At 39.0% G+C, this 22,127-nt stretch overlaps 2 protein-coding genes across 3 annotated transcripts in view; both read left to right on the top strand.

The window, feature by feature from the left end:
* The window catches only part of YWHAZ (tyrosine 3-monooxygenase/tryptophan 5-monooxygenase activation protein zeta), a 33,794-nt gene extending 19,326 nt beyond the window's left edge, over positions 1 to 14,468 (top strand). For both annotated transcript variants that reach the window (XM_078353449.1, XM_078353450.1), the window contains exons 3-6: positions 8,291 to 8,414; positions 9,132 to 9,295; positions 9,380 to 9,475; positions 12,287 to 14,468. In XM_078353449.1, the coding sequence (XP_078209575.1) occupies positions 8,291 to 8,414; positions 9,132 to 9,295; positions 9,380 to 9,475; positions 12,287 to 12,346 (444 nt within the window). In that variant the 3' untranslated portion in view covers positions 12,347 to 14,468. The remainder of the gene's footprint in view (positions 1 to 8,290; positions 8,415 to 9,131; positions 9,296 to 9,379; positions 9,476 to 12,286) is intronic.
* Positions 14,469 to 17,492: 3,024 nt separating this feature from the next.
* On the top strand, positions 17,493 to 20,803 carry LOC100401699 (large ribosomal subunit protein bL27m). The gene is made up of 2 exons (XM_035276803.3): positions 17,493 to 17,574; positions 20,033 to 20,803. Exons 1-2 carry the CDS (start codon positions 17,493 to 17,495, stop codon positions 20,497 to 20,499), a joined length of 549 nt encoding a protein of 182 aa, XP_035132694.3. The 3' UTR covers positions 20,500 to 20,803.
* Positions 20,804 to 22,127: the final 1,324 nt, after the last annotated feature.

Genomic DNA, 22,127 nt, shown 5'->3' on the forward strand with positions numbered 1-22,127 from the left:
CTGTAAAGGGATCTTGAGACAAACTTTGAGGCCATAAATTGTTGCTACCATTTAGGGTTTTGTTTTTGTTTTGTTTTGTTTTTTTCCTAGAAAATATACCTTTTTTAAGAGACATAATTTAAGGTAATATTATTTAAATATAAGGAACTTAGATCATATAAGAGGGAGTTCAGAACTAAGATGGTTTCTGGCTGGGTTAAGATCAATTACTGCAGTGCAAACAGTACTTAAAGTCTAATGTCGCCGGGCGCGGTGGCTCAAGCCTGTAATCCCAGCACTTTGGGAGGCTGAGGCGGATGGATCACGAGGTCAAGAGATCGAGACCAACCTGGTCAACATGGTGAAACCCCGTCTCTACTAAAAATACAAAAAATTAGCTGGGCATGGTGGCGTGTGCCTGTAATCCCAGGAGGCTGAGGCAGGAGAATTGCCTGAACCCAGGAGGCAGAGGTTGCGGTGAGCCGAGATTGCGCCATTGCACTCCAGCCTGGGTAACCAGAGCGAAACTCCGTCTCAAAAAAAAAAAAAAAAAAAAGTCTAATGTCTTTCACGTTAGGCTTTTACCTTCCAAAAGGATGGCAGCACTGCTTGGTTGCTTACTATGTCCCAGACTCTGCTAAATGCTTACTATATATTAATTCATTTAATCCTTACAACAATCTTGTGTATTATGTCTACTACTAATGTCCAGCTTTTACAGATGAGAATCCTGAGGCCCAGGAAGATTTCAGAGCTTTGTCAGGGTGACAAAGTTTGAATTTAGACATTAAGCAGTCTGTCTCCATAGTTTGTGCTCATAACAAGTCTCTTGTTTAAAAGGAGAAAATAAGTACTAAAGAAAATGTTTTTTTATCTTTTGTTCTTTGATGTATCTTAATCCTATGTTTTTAAATGCAAGCTTTTTTGCATCTTATTTCACCATTTTTCCTAGGTATGCAAATTTTAGATTTAAGGTAAGCCAAAATGATGTACTTAAGAGTACAGGAGCACTAAAGCAGATTTTTGAATGCCAAACTCTCCTTACTTTTTACATATAACTGAGCAACCAGTGAGTAGAGGGCCTCCTCTGGGCTGGGAGCTGTGATTGGTGCCTTCCTGTTTATATGCTCATTTAGACTTCATAACAGCCTTTTGATATGGATTTTCATGTAGATGAGAAAATAAAAATTAGCTATTGTGTAAATTCTTAAAATTAATTGGCTAAGGTGGAATTCCAAGTCTGCCTGGTTTTAGAGTTTATACGACTTGCATTACACCAAGCTCTTATTCTAAGAAGTGTTGAATGCCCAATTAAAGTCTTGCCACCAGCTCAGGCAGCAGTTTTAGTGGTTCAGGGTAATCATACTGAAAGACCAATGAGAAAGGCATATCTCTAGAACAGAGATGGATTCTCAGTTCATTAACTTTTCATTAAAAATACTTGACCACACTCAGGAGTGAGTGTTTTCAAAAATTTGTATTCGTTGGAACAGGTTGAGTCTATCCCAAGAAGGGATCAGAACTAGATGACCTATCGATTTATGTGGTTTCTTTATTTTTATAGACTTCTTAATTTTAAAGACAAAACATCAGTGTGAATGTAGACTTTCTTTTGATTAAGGCATCTGTTAGAAATTTGTTAATACATTCTGCCTGGGTAAGCTGACTGGCTTGGGAAGAATGCTGTTTGAACCCCATCTCTTGGAAGTGTTTTCACAATCTAAGAGGTTAATTAATTATATCACAATGCAGTAGAGAGAAAAATCTCTTTTATCTCTAAAATCTCAAATTTCATGTAATTCACCTGTTGATGAGGTTAGGTATTAGTGTCCTGTCTTCAGAGCCTGTATCACATATTTAACTCTGAATTAGGAGCCATTTACCAAGGAATATGAGATACCGGCTTCTTGTGGCATCTCTCTGTTGAGTAAATAACTTCTTATCCCACTTAATATTAGGATGACTGCTGTATAAATGCATTAACTCTAATTCAGCAAATTAATTGGGTATTTTAAAAAATGTTGGCCATGATATCTTTAAAAGACAGTGGCTGTTATGAAAAAACATATTTAAAAGTTAATGGTTTGGGAGGCTGAGACAGGTGGATCACCTGAGGTCAGGAGTTGAAGACCAGCCTCGCCAACATGGTGAAACTTCATTTTTACTCTTTGGTAAAAACATCAAAAATGAGCTGGGTGTAGTGGTGGGCACCTGTAATCCCAGCTACTTAAAAAGCTGAGACAGGAGAATCGCTTGAACCTGGGAGGCGGAGGTTGCAATGAGCCAAAATTGCACCGTTGCACACCAGCCCGAGCAATAAAGAGTGAAACTGTCTTAAGAAAGAAAAGAAAAAAGTTAATGGGAGCCAGGCAAGCTATGATTGGGCCGCTGCATTCCAGGTAGTGTGACAGAACGAGACCCCATCTCTAAATAAAAAATTTTTAAAAGTTAATGGGAGGGAGAAAAGTAAAACCATACACATTTTGAAGTAAACAGAGGAAATACTGTGGATTTTGAAATGAGATTATATTTCAGAAAGATTCAGCAGATTAACATTTAGCCTTGGTTTCCTGCTTGAGTGTACAATGTTACTGAGTTTTGTTTGACCTGAAAATCCTCTGGATTTGGTTTAAAAACTTAATGTACTACACTAATTGAAAAATTTTACAAGTTGAATTCCTTCTGTCAGCTTAGTCCTTGTTTTACAGTTGATATTGTGACACTTAGTATACTACCTTGTATTATGCTGTGCCCACTACTTCCCCTTTTTACTTCAGACTCAAAATATTTCAGCATTGCTTTCATTGTACTATTGTAGGTGTATGAAATTTAGGAGGTTGATTTCTGTGTTGAGCAGGATATTATCTGAAGTTACTTCATATTTTGAAAGTAGCTATCAGCCCTTTCCTCCCTCCCATTCTCTACCTTGCTTACCTCCATGTTTTCCCCTACTTTGCTGTTACTACTGCTTTCTGGTATGTGCTGCTTCCTTTTTCTTTTGTTCTTTTGTTCATTTTTTCTATTCTTGCTACATTTGGTTTTTTTTCCCTTTTTTTTGGAGACAGAGTCTCATTTTGTCACCTAGGTTGGAGTGCAGTGGTGCGATTTTGGCTCACTGCAACCTCCACCTCCTGGGTTCAAGCACTTCTCTGTCTCGACCTTCCAGTAGCTGGTATTATAGGTGCCCGCCACCATACTTGGCTAATTTTTGTATTTCTAGTAGAGATGGAGTTTCTCCATGTTGGTCAGGCTGGTCTTGAACTCCTGACCTTGTGATCCGCCCTCCTCCAGCCTCCCATAGTGTTGGGATTACAGGCATGAGCCCCCATGCCTGGTGTATCTTCTAACTTCCAAATCTGGAAAACTTGCATTTATTATTTTTTGGTCAGTTTTAGAAGTCAGCATACTTAATTGCCTCTTTTATGTTACCTTTAACTTAATTCTGTGAACTCTGTATCTTCCCTTAGAATTGAAAAAGAACATGTGTACAAACATCCAGTTAGATAGTAGAAATAAATTCTAGTATTCGATAGCACAGTAGGGAAATTATAGCTAACATTTATTTCTTAATTTTACCAAAGTAGCTAGAAAAATTTTAATGCTCCCAACACAAAAGATCAGTGTTTGAGGCTGGGTGCAGTGGCTTACGCCTGTAATCCCAGCACTTTGGGAGGCTGAGGCGGGTGGATCACCTGAGGTCAGGAGTTCGAGACTGGCCTGGCCAACATGGTGAAACCCATCGCTACTAAATATACAAAAGTTAGCCAGGCATGGTGACACACGCCTGTAATCCCAGCTATTCGGGAGGCAGAGGTTGCAGTGAGCTGACATTGCGCCACTGTACCCCAGCCTGGGTGACAGAGTGAGACTCTGTCTCAAACAAAAAAAAGATCAATATTTAAGGTGATGGATATTCCAGTTACTCTGATTTGATCATTATATATTGTATTCATGTATCAAAATCACATGTACCCCCCCACAATATGTATAACTATTTATGTCAATTAAAAATTTCTTTTAAAGAAACATGACATCTGATTTATGGATTTCCTCTAAAAAATAACTGAGTTATCTCTTTAGTTTCTTGTTATGCCTTTACGAAAAGAGGGAACTCTGAGTAGGTTACCTATTCCAGATTGGACCACTCATAAGTTTTCCCATATTGGACAGAAATCTTCCTCTTGCTAAATTTAATTGGTCTTTTCTCTTGAAGCCATTCATGTCCTCTTCTTTGCATTATGCTGACAGTTTGTAACATACTCGCCGTAACTTTGATTCCTGCTTGTGGAATCACATCCTTTTTAGTAGTCCTATCACCCCATTGAGGCTGGGAAAATGTTCTTTTATAGTTAGCCTTTTTGAGCTATACTGTTAGTTCTTTTAAATTTAATCTTTAATCCAGTCTGTCTTGGTTTTTGGTTTCTAAATCTTAATTAGCTTCAGTCATTGGTTGATTTAATACAAGTACTCCATTTATGCCTGTCTTAACTCTCACCGTCAGCATCTCACCGGAAACGGGAGTACAAGTTAGATTGCCTAGTTGGAGTTGCACCTTCACAAACTTGGCAGTGATTTCATTACACTGTTGGGCCCCCATTGTCTTCTATAAAATGGGGATAATTGTAATTTGTACCTCATAGATAGGGTTAGGAAAAGATCAAATTACATTATCTGTAGAAGACAGTCAGTCAAAAATGTCACCTGTGTTTACTTTTGAAATAATGTTATTATGATTATTAAAATTATAGCATCCTTGTTTCAGGTATCAATTGCCATACAACAAACCATTCAACATTTAATGACTTAAAGCAATGATTTATTCTTGTGGCTCTGTGGCCTGGTTGGACCCTGAATATGGAGTGTTTTTCACATGGTGTTGGCTGGGGTCACTCTCTCAGTATTTAGTTGGAAGTTCATCTGGGGCTGAAATACACAAGATGGCTTCACTTATATGTCTAATGGGTTGGGGCTGGCTTGGCCTTTCTCTTCAGCAGGGTAGTTTTGACTTCTTGCACACTGGCTCAAGAGAACAAAAGGAGAAGCCTCTAGAGCTTTTAAAGGGTTAGGCCCAGAACTGGAATAGCCATCTCTTCTGCATTCTGCTGGTCAAAGCAAGTCAGTAAAACCAGCCTGGACTCCAGGAGAAAGGAACTAAATCCACCTCTTAACAGGAGGAGGAATGACACACATTACATTAACAAGGATGGCAGGGACTTGGTGGAGGCTATCTTTGAAGAAAGTCTACCACATTTCTGTTCTTTCACAGCTTTTTTGAGAACTATAGTGTTAGCCCCTTTAAATTTAATCTTTAATCCAGTCTTTCTGGTTTTGGGTTTTTAAATCTTAATTAGCTTATGTCATCGGATGATTTAATAGAAGCATGCCATTTATTCCTTTCTCACCTCTTATAGTCAGCATCCCACCAGAAACACTTGCCACTTATTTGGTCCTTTTGCTCTATCATTAGGCCAATAAGCAGCCTGACTGCTGTTTACCCAGCCTTCCTATTACTTGTGAGTTCTAATAAATAGCTTTAAAGTTGTTGTTTTATGGTTAATTCACTGTTTATCTTTGGGGAAAGAAGTGCTTAACTGCCATTTGAATTCCCAGGGAATTACTTAGTTCAGCATATTACCCCATTGTAAAATGAAACATGTAGGGATTCCAAAGTTACTACCTACAAAAGATAGATTACTAATTTTAGTAGCATTTATCAACACCTTTCTTAAGTTTTTAGTATAGCTTTAAAATTTTACATCTTGTGATTGGTTCATTCTTAAGTAACTGCATGTGTTTATGGCCTTCATTTCTACATATGTAGAGTGGTTTAAAGTTTTTCAAAATGAAGGATGTGATTATCAGGCAGTGTTACTCTTCTTTTTTTGAGACAGTCTCACTGGCACCCATCCTAGAGTACAGTGGTACAATTTAGCTATGACTCACAGCAGCCTCAAACTCCTGGACTTAAATGATCCTCCCATCTCAGCCTCCCAAGTAGCTGAGACTGTAGGTGCATGCCACCACACTGCTAACTTTTAAATTTTTTTTGAGAGGTGGGATCTCATGTTTACTGGGCTGATCTCAAACTCCTGGTCTCAAGAAGTGATCTTCCTGCCTCTGCCTCTCAAAGTATTCGGATTATAGGAGCCACCATGCCCTGCAATACTTGTTTTAAAGTGTACTGTCATGGAAGGAATGACAGTCTTGTCTCTACAGCTAGATTATGAAGTACCATCATATTGTGCTTACTTCTAAGTGCTTACCTGTATTTTTTTCTCAACAATCTTAGAGGTCTCTGCCTTACAGGTAAGATAACTGAATCATTGAGATTAAGTAGCTTACACAGTGTATAATGCTGTAATTCAAACCCAGACTCATCCCAAAGCCACTGTGCTTGTATCATCTCCCATAATTGAATGAATAATACATTTTGTATAACAATGTGAAACTTAAAAAAAAAAACCCTGGTTATTTGTTTCTTAAGACCATTAAGTGGAAAAACCCAGTTAACTATTTTAAATGCAACTATCTTCCACTGTTTGAGGCAGATCTCCACAGAGCAACCATAGAGGGTAAAAAGCATTGTGTTCAAGGGACAACAAAACACTTTTGCAGCTAAGAAAACTGTGAATGTGAAAGTATGGATGTGGTGTATAATACAGAGTTTGCTATCTTAACCAAAATGCTCTTCTGATTTCAGGCCAGTAGTTTTATTTATTTATTTATTTTGAGACAAGAGTTTTGCTGTGTCATCCAGGCTGGAGTGCAGTGGTGCAGCCTTGGCTTACTGCAACCTCTGCCTTTTGGGCTCAAGTGATTCTCCTGCCCCAGCCTCCCAAGTAGCTGAGATTACAGGCATGCGCCACCATGCCTGGCTAATTCTTGTATTTTTAGTAGCGACAGGGTTTTACCATGTTGACGAGACTGGTCTCAAACTCCTCACCTCAAGTGATCCTGCTGCCTAAGCCTCCCAAAGTGCTGGGATTATAGGCATGAGCCACTGCGCCCGGCCTTAGGCCAGTATTATTGAATACCACTTAATAGTGACAGGAAACATAACTTCAGGTTGACGTTTCTCACCTTTAACCTCTTACAGCACAGTGCAATTTGGCCCTACTGCCACTTCATCTGGATTGTCTGTAGCTTGAGTTGTAAAAAAAAAAAAAAAAAGATTAGGGGGAAGAAGTTGGGTTAAAACTCTTCACTTACCCACCATTGGAACATAATGGGTAAAGTTACTATTTAAAAGTATTTTTCAAATTTCATTTTGCATATAAGCAGGTGCTATATAAACTGATAGCTTTTTTCTTGTAAGAATGGATTTATTTGGAATTTAGCCCAGCTGAAAATTGACTTCACCTTGAGTCCCAGATTGTACTTGGACTTTAAAGAAAGTGGAATAGTGACAATGGGTCGTTGGCAGTTTTTTGGTTTAACATTTACCTAATTCTGTTGGGATTATTTTTCTCTCCCTTGACTGAAAAAAAATTACACATTTATTGAGAATTCTTCCCATCCCCAACACAGTGATCTAATTTGTTTTTGCTTTAAAATAATTTAAACAGTGTAATTTTTAAAATCCTGATCAAATGAGTCAGATTGTAGTAATAATTTTAGACAGAATTTTATGGGATGTTTTATCTGTTGTCTGGGATGATCTGTAATCGTATATCTTACTAGTTGAAAATGACTTCAATGAGATTAAAGGTCTGTTCTTTAAGATCTGGAAGTCTCACTTCTACCACTGTCTTAATTTAGTTAAGAAAAATAAAACTTTTGAACAGTTCTTTTTTATTAATCTGTTGAGGTTTGCTTGAATTGTGTTCTTGTAAATGAAGTTTGTTTTTCTTTGTCTGGCATAGACTCCTTCAGTGTTTGTTACATTATTGGTTTCTGCTTTAGTCATTTTTCCAGAGTCCCAAAAAGTTTATCACTTCGGTTCTCTTTCTGTTTTCATGTCATGACCACACGAAACTTCAGATGGAAAGTTTTCCAGCTCATTAGGAAATGTTCCTAAATATGAATAGTCATGGAAGTTCATGGAAGTCAGTATGTAGATAGATAGCATTGTCAGGGACTGATACTCAATTGTATTGTCCTCAAATAATAAACTCAACATTAACTTCAAACTTAAAAGTATTGCTGCTTGAAGCATTCTGCTTTAAACCACAAATTCATGTGCCCACTGCATTCACAGTTGTATAATTGACAGTTTTATAACTTGGGCTGTAGTATGTCCTTTAAGAAATGCAAGTTCTTTCAGTTTTATAAATATTTTATTCTTACGGTATCTGTTTCTTTTCTTCCTAAGTCTCTCTTGGAAAAGTTCTTGATCCCCAATGCTTCACAAGCAGAGAGCAAAGTCTTCTATTTGAAAATGAAAGGAGATTACTACCGTTATTTGGCTGAGGTTGCTGCTGGTGATGACAAGAAAGGTATGCTGTTTTTAAACCTGCTGATTGAACTTGTATAAAAGTGAGGAAGAGTCTCTGAAGGGGAAATAATTTCTTGTTGTTTTTAATTGCTTAGAGTGTTGAATAGAGTAGCAGTGCTCTTCTTTTGTATTCTGAGAATATATGTCTACTGCCTAATACTGGTATTCTAAAATATTAGCTTTCTGAAAAGCCAATTTTGTGTACAGGGATGTTTTCTCAAGATTTTAAGAAATAGTGACCAACCTGAGCAACATCTCTCTCTACAAAAAAAGTTTTGAAAATTAGCTGGGCGTAGTGGTGCAAGCCTTTGGTCCCAGCTAATCTGGAGGCCGAGGTGGGAAGATTGTTTGGGTCTGGGAGGTCAAGGCTGCAGTGAGCCCTGATTGTGCCACTGCACTCCAGCCTGAGTGACAGAGACCCTATCTCAAGAAAGAAGAAATAGAGGTCACACTGTAACTGAGGAGCAGTGTAAACTAGTTAATTTTTAAAAATACAACAATGAGATTATAAAGTTGTATCTTGACATTGACCAATGGCTAATCTGTACCAGGAGAAACCTCCCTTTAAAAGAAAAATTAAGGGCCTTGTTAAATTAACAAATATTAAGCTGTTACAGGTTACTATTTCAGAGGATACATGAGATATTAAAGATTTGGTTTGAAGGGTGAAGATATAATACATACTTCGTCTCAATACGTTTTGGTGTGTCTTATCCAGGGATTGTGGATCAGTCACAACAAGCATACCAAGAAGCTTTTGAAATCAGCAAAAAGGAAATGCAACCAACACATCCTATCAGACTGGGTCTGGCCCTTAACTTCTCTGTGTTCTATTATGAGATTCTGAACTCCCCAGAGAAAGCCTGCTCTCTGGCAAAGACAGTATGTATTTTACCTATTATGTAGAAATTTAGCAGTCTTTATTATTTGAGCACTGAAATATAATGTACTATTTTTAAATCATAGGCTTTTGATGAAGCCATTGCTGAACTTGATACATTAAGTGAAGAGTCATACAAAGACAGCACGCTAATAATGCAATTACTGAGAGACAACTTAACAGTAAGTACATAACAGCATCGTTAGTGATGAATGTGGTTGAAGAGGTTATGTTTTACTCTGGGGAATATATATATTTTTAAAATTAAATACATCTTTTTAAAATTTTTTTCTCAACATAATTCATAGGCTCACATAAATATATCTTAGCTACCGTTAAAACCGTATGAAGGAAACCTACAGAATCTGAAATATCAGACCAAGAACTGAAAAATACACACATTGATGAGTTTACCTGTCTTCTTAAAATTTGAATTTTAGTATCAAAGCATGTTTTAATTCCTTTAAAAATTATTTTCTTGCCCATCAAGTTGCCTCCATGCCTGTAAAGATAAACTTGAGTCGTAAAATTTTGGGTTATCTACAGAATCCAAGTGGAAGTCTGTTTTGCCTACTTTCTGATTTAAAATGACTTAATATGAAGGGTCATGATTGTCCTTGGGATACTGCAGATGTATATAAAAAGAAACACAGTATCACTGTCACACCCAAAAACATCAACAAGAATTCCCTAATAATGTTTAAATATGTAAAGAATACCTGAATTCTAACTCTCTCTCTTTTTTTAATTTGAATTGGAATTCAAATTCAGTCCACAATGCAATTGATTTATGTCTCGTTAGTTCCGTAGGTCTTCTCATTCTTCTCCTTCAGATAAATATTAGATTTGAAATTTTGAGGCCTAGATGAAAAAATTATCAAGCATTTGCTGTGTGTTAGGTAAAGAGGTAGGAATTGCAGGTCATAATCTAGTGTTCCTGTTTTTTGTTAGACTTTTAGGGCCATTTCTCTTGGGGCCGTAGCCTCAGTTTATACATTTCTCTTCCAACCTTAGTCCGCTGCCATTTCCCATAAACCAGTTTTATATTCTAGTGCTGAAAAGCTAAAAGAGGTTTTTGAATAATATCATATGCTTGTTTAAACCCAAAATTATTTATTAGCACAATTTGGGACTATCTATAAACTTTTCTGATACTTGAGTCAAAATAATAAGCTCTAATAAATAATGAAAGCATCTTTATATCAAACGTAAGAAGCACTTTAATTGTTAACTAAGTCTAGTAGTAAGGATTTCTTTTTTAGTTTGAAGTGATGCCATTTTTAAAGTGATGGCCTGAGACCTTGTTACTGTGTTTTGTTTGCATCACTTTGTGAGAGGCCGTGATCTACTATGTGCTTCCAACTGAATTTTGCTATCAGTATAGCATATCTTACAATAAAACCAGGGTTTCCACTCTAACTCTGTCATTACTTCTGTGTCTTCTCCAAGCCTTGTTAGTGTCGGCTGTCACCGTTACAGGTTGATTGGATCATTTATCTGTCAAGAAATTGTCCCAAAACTTAATATTTCAGTCTGAATTTGGTTGACCAACACATTACTCTAGAAATAGAGAAATATTTTGTATCAAATTTTTGCATGTTTATACGGAAAATTCAAGAATCGTTGAAAGTTAGAACAGGACGGAGACATTAGAAACAGTTTCATCTTGCATTTACAAAATCCCTTGTTTAACAGGAACACACAGTTTCCAAGAGGTCATTTGGTTAGCTGTATGACTATGGAACTAGTCTCCAGGCCAGAGATACATTTGCTTAGCAGATCAATGAAGCTAATGGATAATTTGGGGAATAGAAAAATAATAATTAGGTAGATTAATTAGTTTTTAGTGTGAGTCATAATAAATATAAGGTTGTCTTGAATTCTTTTATAATTGCCTCTGAAAAATCACTACAGAGTGGTTAAGACTTTATTTTTTTGAGACAGAAGTTTGCTCTTGTTGCCCAGGCTGGAGTGCAATGGCGCGATCTTGGCTCACCATGACCTCCACCTCCCGGGCTCAAGCGATTCTCCTGCTTCAGCCTCCGGAGTAGCTGAGATTACAGGCATGCATTAACATGCCCAGCTAATTTTGTGTGTTTTAGTAGACACGGGGTTTCTCCATGCTGGTCAGGCTGGTCTCGAACTCCCGACCTCTCAGGTGATCCTCCTGCCTCAGCCTCCCAAAGTGCTGGGATTATAGGTGTGAGTCACCGCATCTGGCCAAGACTTAAAAAGTTTTAACATTGGAGCAGTTGGAATAAATAGAGTCTATAACCCTACCACCTATGGGACAACTTTCATTTTTACCTCTTAAAAGATTTGGTTCTGGTTTTTGTCTATATATTAAGTTAGTGCAAAAGTAATTGCAGGTTTTTCTATTTAAAGTAATGGCAAGAGCCGCAACTATTTTTGTACCAACCTAATAAATATACAAAGGTGTTTTTCTAAGCTGAGAAAAGCTAGATTGATAGTTTAGATCAGATCTGTGGCTTGTCCTTGAATTTCATGGAGTATAGGATTCTGTTTGAAGTGAGAGTCAGTCTAAGATCTACCAGGGAAGAGTAGTTAACCCTAGTTCCTTCAGCATAGGCCAAATTAGATGCTTCTGGTATAGCTGCACTCACCTTGGACGTCCATCTCTTGTATTGGGGCTCTTTAGGTTCTGATACCTATTGATGCTTAGTTTTTAAAATATATTTTATGATTTCTTCTACTTTCTTCTCACCTAAGGATAACCAAAAGTTTCCTGTATCTGATCATTACTTGAAGGCAACTCTGTGGTGTACTTATCCTGCTTATACAGTGGTTACAGAGAAAGTAAATTTGTGTATTGAGATGTTTTTGTATCTTGAAGCTAAGTAAGTGATGCTGCTGTCTTTTAAAGAATGCTTTCCAACTAAAACGTTGTAGTATCTTGGCACATGTATGAAACCTGTCCCCCACCCCACCCCACCCCACTGAAACATGCTGAAAAATCTTTCCTTCTTTTCCAGTTGTGGACATCGGATACCCAAGGAGATGAAGCTGAAGCAGGAGAAGGAGGGGAAAATTAACCAGCCTTCCAACTTTTGTCTGCCTCATTCTAAAATTTACACAGTAGACCATTTGTCATCCATGCTGTCCCACAAATAGTTTTTTGTTTACGATTTATGACAGGTTTATGTTACTTCTATTTGAATTTCTATATTTCCCATGTGGTTTTTATGTTTAATATTAGGGGAGTAGAGCCAGTTAACATTTAGGGAATTAGTCTATTCTCATCTTGAGGTGGCCAATATGGGGATGTGGAATTTTTATACAAGTTATAAATGTTTGGCATAGTACTTTTGGTACATTGTGGCTTCACGAGGGCCAGTGTTAAAACTGCTTCCATGTCTAAGCAAAGAAAACTGCCTACATATTGGTTTGTCCTGGTGGGGGATAAAAGGGATCATTGGTTCCAGTCGCAGGTGTAGTAATTGTGGGTACTTTAAGGTTTGGAGCACTTAACAAGGCTGTGGTAGAAACAAATATCCCATGGAAACCACGTGTTAAACCATGTCTATCTGTGGAATACTCAATCTCAATATTCACACCTTTGACTACAGCTGCAGAAGTGTTCCTTTAGACAAAGTTGTGACCCATTTTACTCTGGATAAGGGCGGAAACGGTTCACATTCCATTATTTGTAAAGTTACCTGCTGTTAGCTTTCATTATTTTTGCTACACTCATTTTATTTGTATTTAAATGTTTTAGGCAACCTAAGAACAAATGTAAAAGTAAAGATGCAGTAAAAATGAATTGCTTGGTATTCATGACTTTGTGTATATCAAGCACAGCAGTAAAACAAAAACCCATGTATTTAACTTTTTTTTTAGGTTTTTTGCTTTTGTGATTTTTTTTTTTTTGATACTTGCCTAACATGCATGTGCTGTAAAAATAGTTAACAGGGAAATAACTTGAGATGATGGCTAGCTTTGTTTAATGTCTTATGAAATTTTCATGAACAATCCAAGCATAATTGTTAAGAACATGTGTATTAAATTCATGTAAGTGGAATAAAAGTTTTATGAATGGACTTTTCAACTACTTTCTCTACAGATTTTCATGTAAATTAGTCTTCTGGTTCTGAAACTTCTCTAAAGGAAATTGTACATTTTTTGAAATTTATTCCTTATTCCCTCTTGGCAGCTAATGGGCTTTTACCAAGTTTAAACACAAAGTTTATCATAACTACAAAAATGCTACTACTATAACTACTGTTTCCAACTGTGTCCCGTGATCCCCTCTCTTCCTCCTCACCCTGAAAAAAATGAGTTCCTATTTTTTTCTGGGAGGGGGGAGATTGACTGGAAAAAAAAGTAATATGTTCCATTTAAGATTTTGGTATATGGCATTTTCTAACTTAGGAAGCCACAATGTTCTTGGCCCATCATGACATCGGGTAGCATTCGCTATAAGTTTTGTGCTTCCAAATCACTTTTTGGTTTTTAAGAATTTCTTGATACTCTTATAGCCTGCCTTCGACTTGGATCCTTTATTCTTTCTATTTGTCACAAGATTACCTTCCTTTTTTAGCCTTCTGTCTTGACACCAACCATTCCTACTTGGTGGCCGTGTACTTGGAAAAAGGCCGCATGATCTTTCTGGCTCCACTCAATGTCTGAGATACCCTGCTTCCTTTGCTTGCATCCCACAAACTATTCCCTCATCCTACTTACTGCAGCAAATCTCTCCTTAGTTGACGAGATTGTGTTTATCTCCCTTTAAAACCCTACCTATCCTGAATGTCATTGTCTGCCTTTAAAATCCTTCCTTTTTCTCTTCCTCTATTCTCTAAATGATGGGGCTAAGTTATACCCAAAGCTCACTTTACAAAATATTTCCTCAGTACTTTGCAGAAAACACCAAACAAAAATGCCATTTTAAAAGAGGTGTATTTTTTCTTTTAGAATGTAAGCTCCTCAAGAGCAGGGACAATGTTTTCTGTATGTTCTATTGTGCCTAGTACACTGTAAATGCTCAATAAATATTGATGATGGGAGGCAGTGAGTCTTGATGATAAGGGTGAGAAACTGAAATTCCAAACACTGTTTTGTTGCTTGTTTTATTATGACCTCAGATTAAATTGGGAAATATTGGCCCTTTTGGATAATTGTCCCAAATATTACATTCAAATAAAAGTGCAATGGAGACCTTGGGGTCTTTATTTCCAGGAGAAAAGATAACCTTCTACATCTAGGGCAACAATCCTCTTCCCCTCTTCGCTCACAGCTCTTTTACTTCACTTACTGAGTTCTCCTGACCCCCAAGCCAAGGAGGTAAAATAGTCTCTCATACATACTTATTTTATAGCTGAGGGAAATTAGACTGAAGAGATGTGATCTCATTCAAGTAAATAAAACCTGAAACTGCACATTTGCCAATTTAATGTACATCAGTCATCTAAAAGGTTGATTCTGGAATAATGAGAACACTTCACTAGCATTAACTAATATTTTCTACATAGTATTCCTAGTAGTGAAGGAAAATTTCCAACCTGAGATTTTTTAGCCTTGGAATTTGAATAATGTTTTTCCAATTAATAGCTGTTACTTCATGCTCTAAAATTCAGAATAGGGGGAGAGGGGAGTAAGAATTTATGTCCAGTGGCTTAATTTTAGGGGCTCAATGTGTTTGTTTTTCCTGCAAAATAGTCACCAGTCTTGTCATGGCTCAATGGATATTTTAAAGTGAGTCAAGGCCAATTTGGAAGCTGCTATCTTAGATTATTTGTAGTCAGACTTCAAACGGAGAGTGAAACTTTGAAAACTATCTGGTCCTGTATGCTTAGTGATGGTCTTACATATTCCTAGGGAAAGATCAAGAAATAAATTTGGCAAAATTGTATTTTGTTGTTTACATGATAGGAAATAATATGAAATGTGCAGTATTAAAGTGGTGGCTGAGACTGGGCACTTGGAAAATAGACTTGCATTCTTTTTAAAATGTGAAACTACATTAATTGTATGTGACTTGTAGCAGCCACAATCTCCTTGATTCTTTTTTTTTGAGAGAGAGTTGCTGTCGCCCAGGCTGGAGTGCAGTCTCTGCTCACTACAACTTCTGCCTCCCAGAGTCAAGCGAATCTCCTGCCTCAGCCTCCTGAGTAGCTGACACTACAGGTGCACGCCACCACGCCCAGCTAATTTTTGTATTTTTAGTAGAGATGGGGTTTCACTATGTTGGCCAGGCTGGTTTTGAACTCCTGACCTCATGGTCCGACCACCTCAGCCTCCCAAAGTGCTGGGATTAGCCACCGCGTCTGGCTGTGGAACTTGTTTTAAATGCCTACTCTCAGCACGCAGTTTAAAGAATTGGAATTTTTTTTTTTTAGGTTGGAGTCCGGGAATACTCATTTTCTTAGCCAAAACTCCCACGGTTATTAGTGATGCACAGTTTTCCATACAGATAATGCCTGTAGGGGAAGAACACAGATGGGGAAAATGCAAGATTACATTTTAAGCCCCCCAAAAAGGTTTTTTGGTTTTTTTGCTAAGGGGTCTCACTGTTACCCAGGCTAATCTTGAACTTGGCCTCATGCAGTCCTGCCTCAGCCTCCCAAGTAGCTGGGATTACGGGGGTGAGTCACCACACTTGGCCTCCCCCCTCCCCAAAAAACCTGTAAAACAAAGTTTTGAATCTGCTTAGCAGATCATGTCTACCCTCTCAAGAAATTATAGAGGTTATTTATCAAAAGAAAATTTTCACATTGATTACTGGTTTGGTTTGGGAACAGAACTTTTACTCTGTTGAGGGAAAGGTTGCACACACACATATATACCATTTTTTTAGCGAATGCCATTTGTATTTTTCTTAGGCCATATATTGAAGTCAACTTGAGGTGAATGAGCAAACTATAGAGTGAATAACTTGGTGACCATTAAGTGTAAGGAAAGCTCTCTTAAAATGGACACAGAAAGCACTAACTAGAAAAGAAATACATAAACTGAGTGAAAACTATAAGTTTGACTAAAAATTGACACGAATTGAAAAGACAGCTAAGACAAACATGACTAACAAAAGATAGTACCATGAGCAGAGGGTGAGCAAGTGAGGCTTCCTGTGTATTTACAGTCAGTCCCCTTCAGTCACATTACTGCCTGAGCTCCACCTGTCAGATGAGCAGCGACATTAGATTCTCATAGGAGTGTGAGCCCTGTTGTGAACTGTGCATGCGAGGGATCTAGGTTGCACACTCCTTATAAGAATCTAATTCCTGATCTGTCTCTCACTCCCATTACCCCCAGATAGTACTGTGTAGTTGCAGGAAAACAAGCTCAGGGCTCCCACCTAATTGGATAATTATTAAGTTGTCTATTTCATATTTCAATGTAATAATAGAAAAGTGTACAATAAATGTAATGTGCTTGAATCATCCTAAAATGAAACCCCACCCCTGTCCGTGGAAAAATGGTCTTCCACCAAACTGGTCTCTGGTGACCATTGCTTTAGAGAAATGAGTTGCATTCAGTCCATACTGATTCCATCCGTATCAGTGAGGCTCTACTATTACATTCAACATATGGCCAAATCTTAAGATTTTCAGTACTTTTGCTCATGTTCCTTTGGGATTCATCAAAGGTTCTGTATTTAACTGAATTGGTTTTTTGTAGGAAAAGTCTACTGACAACAGAAATGGAAGTGCAGAATATATTTGTGATCTTTATGTAAACAGTATATATCAAATATATAGTTGTTGGTTTTTTCCCCCCCTTTCTCAGGATTTGCAAGAGGAGTCCAGAAAGTCATTGTTGGAGACCTTGGTCCCTTGTTACAGCATCTTTATATAAAGGGTTAAAGTTGAAGACCTTAGATAATTGGAAATGAGATTTTCTTTGGCGAAAGCTTTCAAGTGCCAGGCAGTTCTCCCCATCATCTGTCCCCCCTAGTAGAGGAGGGGAGAGGGGGTGCTCCACTGGGAGCACTTCATAAACTTCTGGACTGTAACCCGTGTGGCCCAGCGGGTGATGCCAGGCTCTGGGGAAGTGTCATGTCAGGAGATACTAGCTAGCCAGCTGTGCTGATGGCACAGTAGGGAAAAGTGACTGCCATTAGAAATAGCCTATTCCCTCAACGTTTGTGGAGGCCAAGAATGTGGACGTGTTCCCAGCAGGCCAGGATCAAGACAGCCTATAGCTATCTTCAGAAGAGCTGGGCTTTTGAAGCAGTCTATGTGGATGGACTGGCAGAAACCAGTCAACCAGCAGTTGGTGGAGATGGCTCTCAGGAGAGCATCAGCAACAGGTCTCCAAAGAATCTGTAAGGGACTAATTTGAAAGGTGCTTAAATGCCTGTCAGGGTCAAAGGAGACCAATGCCCACTTTTCTTCAGTTCCAAACAAAGGAGACCTTTTCTGCCCCCACCTCACTGCAACCCCATTGGAGCCAGCGCAGCCAGCAGGTGAGGGAGGAGTGGACTACTTGAAGAAGTAGAGATGAATCTGACCACAAATCCTTTATCCCCTGGACCACAAAAGGGAGGAGAGGAATTTTAATGGGTACAGTTAGGGGTTTGGATTACTGCTTTGTGACTAATACATAGGACTAGACACTTTTATCCCCAAATAGAAGACAGTACCCTCACAGTGAAAGAAATGACAAGGTGGGTCTGCAAACAAGGAGCTGAAGCATTGGCATACCAAGATGAGCTACAGAGCCATCTGGAACAACGAACGTGCTGATGAACATTAAGAAGATAAGAAAGAATGGAAACCAAATGTTTAAAAACAGGACACTGAAAACGAATGTCTCTAGGTAATTAAACAGTCTGGCAGGTAATTTAATTTAAAACTAAAACCCAGCGCAAACTAAGAAAACATATTCCCACCCCCTGCTTGATTTGTTTTCTTTCAAGGGCCTTTAAAGCAAAACACTAACCATGAAGAATTTAAACTTTTCCCAGGAAATAAAATATTTTCTGCCTAACATAAAACAGCAGCTTTATTTCTTCCTGAGAATAAAGTCTTCCCTCAGCCTCCCCAAGTAGCTGGGATTAAAGGCCTTTTTTTTGGTTGCATATTCTTAAGTATAGGATTAATGAACATTAAATATTCTGCCATATTTTTAAAAATTTTAAATGTACAGAAAAGCAGAAAAGTGACAGAGTTCAATGAAGTTTTATGTACTCTTTTACCCAGACTTCTTAAATGTCAACATTTTTCCATTCTTTTTCTCTGTAAAAAAAAATTTTCTAAATTAATTGAAAGTTGCAGATATGATGCTACTTTACTTCCATACACTTAGTTGTTTATTTCTTAAGGACATACAAAATAATTAGTCTCATATAAAATTATATAATTATCAAAATCAGAAAATTTACACTGCTATGATACTATACAAAACTTATTCAAATCCATCAGTTGTATCATTAATGTCCTTTGTAGCAAGAGAAAAAAATTCTTTTGTCTCGGTCCTGGATCCAATCCAGAATCTCCAGTTACATCATTTAGTTGTTAGGTCTCTAGTCTTTAGTCTTCTTTAATCTGAAACCATTTCTTGGTTTTGTCTTCATGGCCTTGACAATTCTGGAGAGTATAAGCCAGTAAGTTTTTATGGTGTCCCTCTTTTTTATTTCTTCTAATGTTTTCTTGTTAGTTTCAGGAATCTCTGAAGATCGCTTAAGTCTTTAGGCATCCTAACCAGAGGCACACAATAACTCTTTATCCCTTTACTGATGCTATTAAAGAAAAATAACTTCAGATTAAGAAGGTAGAAGGTAGAGAAAAAGAAAATACCATCTTTTCTTTTTTTTTTTTGAGACGGAGTTTCGCTCTTGTTACCCAGGCTGGAGTGCAATGGCGCGATCTCGGCTCACCGCAACCTCCGCCTCGTGGGTTCAGGCAATTCTCCTGCCTCAGCCTCCCGAGTAGCTGGGATTACAGGCATGCACCACCATGCCCAGCTAATTTTTGTATTTTTAGTAGAGACGGGGTTTCATCATGTTGACCAGGATGGTCTCGATCTCTTGACCTCGTGATCCACCCGCCTCGGCCTCCCAAAGTGCTGGGAGAGGACCCATCATTTAATCAACATTTTGATTGTTGATCATTGCTAGCAGAGATCACTTCTACCAGCAACAATTTACCTGACTGACCTCCAGCAGGAACTCTTAATGACAAAAAACTGTCCTCAGCTAGAATCTGTATATACAAGAGGATATCAGCAAGAAGTATACCCCCTCTACCCAGGGCAAGCATTCTGGAGAGACACTCCAGCCAAGTGCTATACCCAATAGAGACAACTGAAGCTTCAGAAGGGCAGGAACTATGTCCTCTTTATCACTCTGTTCTTAGCACTCAGTATAGAACCTGGCACAGGACAGATACTTAGCAAACATTTGTGAATAAACCTTGAATCCTCTTCTGGTACCTGGGCTTCCTAATAAGAAGTCTACCCTTTTTCCTTTGTAAAAACCAAACATAATGACAGAATAGGTACTCAAAAAACCGTTGGGTTGGGCCGGGCGCGGTGGCTCACGCCTTTAATCCCAGCACTTTGGGAGGCTGAGGTGGGCAGATCACGAGGTCAAGAGATCGAGACTATCCTGGCCAACATGGTGAAAACCCATCTCTACTAAAAATACAAAAATTAGCTGGGCGTGGTGGCATGCCTGTACTCCCAGCTACTCAGGAAGCTGAGGCAGGAGAATCACTTGAACCCAGGAAGTGAGGTTGCAGTGAGCTGAGATCGTGCACTGCACTGCAGTCTGGGCAACTGAGCAAGACTCGGTTTAAAGAAAAACTGTTGGGCGGCGGTGGCGCTAAGGATCCGGACAGCCGTTTCATCCTTGCTGAGCCCCTCTCCAGCTACAGCTCTTGCTGTCAGGTATGCTTCCAAGAAGACGGATGGTAGCTCCAAAAACCTCGGTGGAAAGTCATCAGGCAGACGCCTAGGCATTAAGAAAATGGAAGGACACTATGTTCATGCTGGGAACATCCTTGGAACACAGCGCCATTTCCGCCGGCACCCAGGTGCCCATGTGGGTCTTGGGAAGAATAAATGTCTATATGCCCTGGAAGAGGGGATAGTCCACTACACTAAGGATGTCTACGTGCCTCATCCCAGAAATATGGAGGCTGTGGATCTCATCACCAGGCTGCCCAAGGGTGCTGTGCTCTACAAGACTTTTGTCCACGTGGTTCCTACCAAACCTGAGGGCGCCTTCAAACTGGTAGCTATGCTCTGAAGTCCTGTGAGGTCATTGGACAGAGACTGGAACCCAGGTGACAGGAGATGGTGATACCAGAAGTCAAAGATTGGGGCAATGACACAGCCTCCTGAGGAAGGTGTCTGCTTGATGGTGACTCTGCGGGAGACTCTGAAGTGACGCTGGGAAACCCTTTGGGAGACTTGAATGGGGGCCAAAAATAAAGTGAACCAGACTCAAAAAAAAAAAAAAAAGAAGAAAAACTGTTGGGTTGGAGAGTGAATCTGACTTGAGTAACTTGCTTCTAAGACCTTATTTCCAAAATAAAGTTTGTTTTGTTTTGTATTTAACAGCTGATTTGTTCTTTAAAGAAGCAATGTCTGACACAGGTTATCAATAATAGTACCAACTGAGCTGGGCACAGTGGCTCATGCCTGTAATCCCAGCACTTTGGGAGCCTTGAGGCAGAAGGACTGCTTGAGGCCAGGAGTTTGAGACCAGCTTGGGCAACAAAGAGAGACCCTGTCTCTACAAAAAAATTAAAAATTAGCCAGGCATGATGGCACGCATTTGTAGTCCCAGCTACTCAGTGAGCTGAGGTAGGAGGATAGCTGGAGCCCAGGAGGTTGAGGCTGCGGTGAGCTGTGATTGCTCCACTGCACACCCCCCTAGGCAACAGAGCAAGACCTTGTCTCAAAAAATAAAAGTTACTGGTTAATTTGAAAGCGACTTTAGAGAGAAATGTACCTGGCTTCTAGAGTCCTAGTCCACAGCCAGCTCTCTCGTGGATATCAGTCCTACGGACTGCTGGGCTGGCTCTTGCTCATAGGTATCACATGAATCTGGGCTTTTCTGACCTCCACGGGGGCTTGTTTTACTCTTTCCAGCCCACGATCCGAGGATATCTATCTTTACATGCTTATTCATGGTCCCAGGATTTTGTGGTAACTTCAGTCTTTGAGAATGAAGAGAGCTCATCTTTTGGATGTTTTGGTATGATCTGGTCAGCCTGGGACCACAGCTAAATTGACCTGGTAACACAGAGTGACACTGACTATGCTTCTAGGGCTTTGGTGGTGTGTGTGTGTCTACACGTGTGTGTGAGAGAGAGGTGGAGATAGAGATGGAGACAAGAGTTTAGACCCCGTGCAAGCCTGCCAGTTCTGATTTGGAAAGAGCAGCTCCTGAAAAAACACCATTCAACTGTTCCCAGACTGAGAATGAGGCTCAAGAAATAAAGGTGCTAGAACAGTAATTCTTAAACTAGAATCATCTAGAGAGTTTTTAGAACTCCTAATTCCCCGGTAGTACTCAGACCTCTTATGTGTCAATATCTGAGATGGGACCCAGGTAGCATTCCTGTAAGCTCCAATGCAGTCAAGTTTGAGAAACAGCACAAAACAGGTCACAGATGAGGGGCTATAGGAGTGCACTGTCCAATACAGCAGCTGCCAGCCGCCACATGGGGCTCTGGGGCTCTTGAAATGTGGCCAGTCTGAATTAAGCTATGCCATAAATAAAAGGCATACAACACACACTGAACTACGAAGACCTAGTTTAAAAAAAAAAATGAATGTAAAAATACCACTGATGATTTTTAGTGTCATGTTGAAACAATGCTTTCAATATATTGGGTTAAATACAATATATTAAAATAATTTTACCTT

Source organism: Callithrix jacchus, chromosome 16, assembly GCF_049354715.1.
Source record: "Callithrix jacchus isolate 240 chromosome 16, calJac240_pri, whole genome shotgun sequence".
Lineage (NCBI taxonomy): Eukaryota > Metazoa > Chordata > Mammalia > Primates > Cebidae > Callithrix > Callithrix jacchus.